At 39.4% G+C, this 6000-nt stretch overlaps 1 protein-coding gene across 6 annotated transcripts in view; it reads left to right on the plus strand.

The window, feature by feature from the left end:
* Positions 1 to 2912, plus strand: part of SMARCA1 (SNF2 related chromatin remodeling ATPase 1) — a 69507-nt gene extending 66595 nt beyond the window's left edge. For 2 of the 6 annotated variants that reach the window (XM_060003042.1, XM_060003043.1), the window contains 2 exons: positions 766 to 876; positions 1995 to 2912. In XM_060003042.1, coding sequence (XP_059859025.1) covers positions 766 to 876; positions 1995 to 2066 — 183 coding nt within the window. In that variant the 3' untranslated portion in view covers positions 2067 to 2912. Of the gene's footprint in view, positions 1 to 765; positions 908 to 1925 lie in introns of all 6 variants that reach the window. The other 4 variants (XM_060003044.1, XM_060003047.1, XM_060003045.1 and 1 more) reach the window with 3 other exon arrangements.
* Positions 2913 to 6000: the final 3088 nt, after the last annotated feature.

Raw genomic sequence — 6000 nt, forward strand, 5'->3', positions numbered from 1 at the left:
ATTTTTTTGTTTATGTGATTTTTGTTAACTTTTTGTTTCAAAATACTTACAGTTCACAGGAAGTTGTAAAGAAATGTACAGGGAGGGCCCATGCACCCTTCATCAAGTTTTCCCAGATGGTAACATATTCCATAAATACAGTAGTGTCACAACCAGGAAATTGACATTAGTACCATCCACAGAGCTTATTCAGATTTCATTGGTTATAGATGCACTTGTGTGTGTGTGTGGGGGGGTGCGCACACACGTGTGTGTAGTTCAGTGCAATTTTATCACAGGTAGGTACGTGTAACTAGCACCACCGCAAGACTTCCTTGTGCTAGCTCTTTATAGTCACACCCACTCTCCCCCCTTTCCCTAGCCCCTGGCAACCATTGATATGTTCTCCATCTCTAAACTTCCATTTAAGGATGCTATATAAATGGAACAATATGGTATGTAACCTTTTGAGATTGGCTTTTTTCACTCAGCGTCATTCCATTGAGGTTCATCCAGGTTGTTGCATATACCAATATTTCTTTCCTTTTTATTGCTGAGTAGTATTTCAAAGTATGGATGTACCACAGTTTGTTTACCCATTTACCCACTGAATGATATTTATCCACTTCTCATATTTTTGGTGGAATATACTCTGTATGACTATTGTTCTGAAGAATACCAACTTAGAAATTCTGTGTCACAAAAATGATACAGTTAAAGAATTACCACTTTTTAAAGATTGTGCCGGGGTTGAAGAAATTAAAAGTCTTGTATTAATTGGTTTAGGAATTCCAGAGACGCTGTAATACTCTGATTTCATTGATTGAGAAAGAAAATATGGAAATTGAGGAAAGAGAGAGAGCAGAAAAGAAGAAACGGGCAACTAAAACTCCAATGGTAAAATTTTCAGCATTTTCCTAACTTTTAGGTAGATCCCATTTTTTTTACATAATTAAAATGCCTATATTATGTTTAATGCCATAGTGATGCCTATTATAAAAACTGGTTTTATGAAATGCTGATTTGTTTTTTGACAGAAAAAGAGTTACACTACAACCACATGCTTCCTATCTGTTTGTAGAACATACGGTTAGGAACTCCCGTAGTAACAGGGCTCAGTATTTTTAAAAAATTCCTCATGACTTTTAAGCAGAAGTATAATGCAAGTAAAATCCTTTGAATTGAGACCAGAGTTGTCATGGGGAGTAGGAGAGGGGTGGGGTGGGGTGGGACTGAGTTTGAAACTGGGAGTTCTGATTTGATCAAATAAGTTTTCTGATCTTTGTGGAACTATGAGTGCAAATAAGAACTTTGAGGAGACAGCAAAGCTTTACTTGGTTTACTTGGTAATAAGTTAACTGTTGAATAATAAGATGACTTAATTTTAATTCAGTCAGGTTGCCTTGTATAGTTACAATTTCAAATACTCTTTAATAGATGATATTATTTGAGTGTGGTTAAGTAAACTACCATATTTCATCAAGTCTAAGATGCCTTCCATTGTAAGACACAGCATTATTTTATGTGCCACTAAGAAGAACTGCTCCAAGTAACTATGATTTGTCATCAATTATAGGATGCATCCCGATTTCAGAGATGCTAAAGTGGGAAACAAATGTGCATCATAGAATATATGAAATATGGTATGTTAACATCTGTCATAAGATTTAAAAAATAATACACTCATAAATAACATTTTTCCCGGAAAACTTTAAGTATTAAGTAATCCTTTAAGATAAGCATACATTTATAGTGCCATGTGTAAGTAGAAACTTGATGACTATTTTTGATGGGTATTTTATGTCTTTTCTTAAAAAGAAACATGTTTGGAGGTTATTTTACATTGGGTTACATAGTTTGTTGGGCTATATAGAACATTAAATGTGAGTATAACATTTAAGTGAATATTCATGTTAAAATTTTTTTTTAATGCATTTACATCCTAGATTTAACATTGTTGGGCCATTTAAAAATGTGCATATTGGAGCAGAACATTAAATCTGTTTCCATTTTAGTCACAGAAAAGAAAAGCAGAGTCAGCTACTGAGAGCTCTGGAAAGAAGGATGTCAAGAAGGTGAAATCCTAAAGCCTAGAAATAAAGTTTTAAATGGGAAACTGCTATTTTCTTGTTCCCATCTTCAAATGCTAATGCCAGTTCCAGTGTATTCATGGTACTCTAAGAAAAATCTCTTTGGTTTTGATTTCTTGCATATTTTATATATTTTACAATGCTTTCTACATGAAATGTGTAGCTTTATATTTTATGCATTCTAGTATTTTTGTGTACTGTATTTTGTGCATTTCATGTCTTCATCAAAATCCTCTCAGTCCTTGTTCTTTTGAAGCTTGTGCTGAGGTTTTAGCTTTTCTATGTTTTATATGCCGCTGCTTTGAAAGAGAACCTAGATTCTATAGCTGTATTATTGTTGTTTCATACTTTAAATTTATATGGCTGTGGAAAATTGAATTAAAATGATTTGAGGAGAAAGACTTTTTCACTTCTTTGTTGCTTTCTTTTCTATTGAGTATGGGCTTGTACGTGTTACTGCATACTGTGATTAGCATAATAATTGTTTCTTTGAGGTCATCTAAATATTTTTTTCCTAAAGGAATAAAGGGTGAGAACAGAAAAAATTTAAAAAACTAATATTTGATACTGTGCTTGCTGTCAGTATGCATTACATTTAAATTATTCTCTAAATATTCAAGTGGGAAAGTATAATAAAGAAACGTCTATAAGAAATTTAATTATTTCCTGTTTTTTGTGCAGTAGAAAATAGTTGTGTTTACTGAATTGAATTGCTCACAACTATGTATTTGGTTGAAAGTTAAAGCTTTGCTTGCTGACTTGTGCCTGATCTTTTGTCCCATAGAGCCAGTCCATGGGAGTCTGGGTATAACACGTAGATTTATTAACAACTAAGTTAAGAGTATGAAGTAAGTGCTATGCATGCAGAAGAAAGGGGGAGGGTCTTCCATAGGAATACAAGTACGGTCAGATAACAGATAATCTCAGAGCGTCAGAGGCTTTGCACACCAAGAGCTTCTACCTTTCCCACACCACAGACCCCACGCTGGGAGGAGATCTGCTCCACACAGTCCCTCAAGGCTCCAGGCTGACTGAGGCTCCGCTGTTTTACAGCTGTACCATCTGGAACATGTGGCCTATTCAGCTGCCGCTGTAGGAGAAAAAGAGGCTGGAGAATCGCATATAGGCTCTTTATTGCCTCAGCCCAGAAGTGACAAATGTCACATCCATTTATATTTCATTGTCCAAAACTAGTCACATGGTCCTGTGTATGTGCAAGAGGACTGGCAAATGTAGGGGAACAAATGGAACGTTTTTACGTTACTGCCCCTGCCACAGGGGCTGTCACACGAAACCGTTAGTGTGTGATTAATCAGAGTCAAGGTCAGGTTATAAGGGAACAGGGAAAATGGATCAGAACCTAGTGTGAAACACATGGCAAATAAGCAAAGCTGGGAATGCAGGACAGTGGTGTTTGTTATCAAAACAAAATTGGGGCCACTAAAGAGTTGCTCTGTCCCCCTCCCAAGATCTTTTGCATTTCCTATCGGACTCTATTTAGTGTACCACTGGCAAACCTTGGGTAGCCCTGAGTGCAAGTCAGCGTCTTTCACATCCTCATTCTCATTGGGGTTCTGCAACATATGAATAGAACTTCTAGAATGACAACCCACTGTCTGCTGGACTCTTCCAAGTCTTTTTTCATTGTCCAGACTTCATATTTCTTACTGCCATGCTCCTGATAGGATTCTTCTTACTCTTTCCACTATTAGGACTTGGACTCTTGTACTCTGTTGGAGGTTGGTTGAAATTAGGGTGCTATTAAGAGATGAGTTTACAATGATATTAGGTCAAGGGACCCAGAGATATCCAAATCTGTCCTTGGCCTAACTGCCCTTTCTATAAGGTCCACAAGAGAGGCAAAGGTAAGCAAAGTAATACTTCACTAGCTGTTGCTTTGGCTCCAAACTTCAATCCAGAACTATTAAGCCCAAAATGAAATCTTGGAATTTTCCACTCCAATGAGATTAAAAGTTCCAGTCATCTGAGATGGAGAAAATTATACCTTAGAGGGTCTTATTAATACCCGCAAGTTCTGTGCACTGAAAAATAGCCCAGTGAGGGTACTGGCCTCCGATCAATCAGTTCAGCATTTCTTGGGGAGAAATGAAGATGGAGGGTGGGAGCAGGTACAATTAGGGTCTTTGAACTTCTTTCACGGAAGCTTAACAATCTCTACTTCTTGTTCTTTCTCTGTTAACCCAAAGGGGTTAATGGCTAAGCTGTATGTGACCATCTACTTTAAGAGAGAAAATCTGCAGGTAAGTTCTGTCAGTCTTTTCATGGGGCCATTTCCCTGGCTATATCATGGCTCTTTCTTGGACCAAAGAGATGTGAAATCTAGGTCTCCTAGATTATGTACAGCGTCATTGTTGAACATAGCCTACCAAGGAGGTCCATACAGTGAACACCTGATGGTAGCACAGTCCAACCAATACAATGTTGGGGATGCAGAATGCCCCAAGTCTCTATTTGAAACCCCTCTTATTGTCAGTTTTCCACAGAGAAATTAAAGTGTCACAGAAGATTTAAAACTCCCAACAAATAAATCCCACTTCACACAAGAGGCCTAGACTGATAGGATAGTAACACTAGACCTGGCTGCCGTGTTGGATTGAGGGAGCAGGATAGTCAGTTTACTGAGTCAGCTGCTCAGAGACCAGAAGCAGCAGAAGAGAGTGCTGTTATCTATGAGTACAATTTGACAAATGCACAGTGATGCAGCCCACCAGTAAAAGCGGTCTACAGATTGTGCTGGAATCTGACCCAACCTGCTTCTTTGTTTGGAGAATGTGAAGGAGGGAAGTGAGCAGAAGTACAGGGACTCTGAGTGGTTTCCTTTACTCAGGGCCTCTCTGTAGAAGACAAGAGGTGAATAGGTTTCCCAGTAATCTCAGGCTCCCACAGAGGCCCTAGTAAAGCATCTGTTTTGATCCACTGGATACTCGGTCCCTAATTTCCTTAGAATCAAAAGAAGGCAGAGACTTCAGAAATCTCTCATTTTCATCGTAGCTGCTTGTCTCTCAGTCTTTATCACACAGTTCCTTCTGGCTCCCTGGCCTACCAGTGCTTATGCTGTCTGGAAAACCCGGATTCTTATCAGATTACACGTTCTCCCATGAAATAAGCCCCCAAATTTGGTCCATTATATGAGACCTCCTAGTTAAGAGAAGTTGTTGGGCTAGAATCTTTGCAGCTATCTTAGTTGCTGGGTGTTTGGTTTGAAAAGCCTCTACCTAACTCGCGAAACTATCTACTGTCACCAAAATGAAATGCTATTTTTCCCAGTTATTGGCAAAGGTCCCCAGTGTGGTCTGTTGTTTCTCTATGGTGCAGTAGCCAATGCAGCTAGTAGAGATTCCCGGGCCAGTTTCAATGATGATGCTGGTGTGCGCATGCTTTCTCTCCAGGTGTTTTTTTGAAATCCTCCAGTTGCCGTCAAATTTCAAACTCCTATCAGTATTCTACCCCGTGTCTCCTTCATTTAGTCTGCCTAAGCTACCCTCCCCCATAGACAAGCGGTGAGATTTTCCTGTGGTTCAGGTACACGTTCCCTATCCCTCCGCCGTATTATTTCTGTGTGCTCCAGCTGATTTCTAACTGCCAGTATCTTTTTATCTGAGGGCTTTATCAGAGGCCTTGAAGGCTTTTCTACCCTTTGCACAGCAGGCTGGAAGAGGGTTAACACCTCAGAGTGGATTGGAGTTGGTGTGTAAGTGCAACAGCTCTCGCGCCCCTTAAGCAAGGTCACTCTAAGGTGTGTCATCTGTATGGTTCCCCAGAGTTTACTCGTGGGATGAAGCTCCGGTCTCCCGCAGTAGTGGCTGTGTTGATAACATGCTCCTTATTGACTGTTTTCATTTCCCTGTCTCACTTCCTCACTCCTGTCTTGAGTGTTTTCTGGGGCCAACTCCTAAATAAACTACTTGCA

This window comes from Delphinus delphis, chromosome X (genome assembly GCF_949987515.2).
Source record: "Delphinus delphis chromosome X, mDelDel1.2, whole genome shotgun sequence".
NCBI lineage: Eukaryota > Metazoa > Chordata > Mammalia > Artiodactyla > Delphinidae > Delphinus > Delphinus delphis.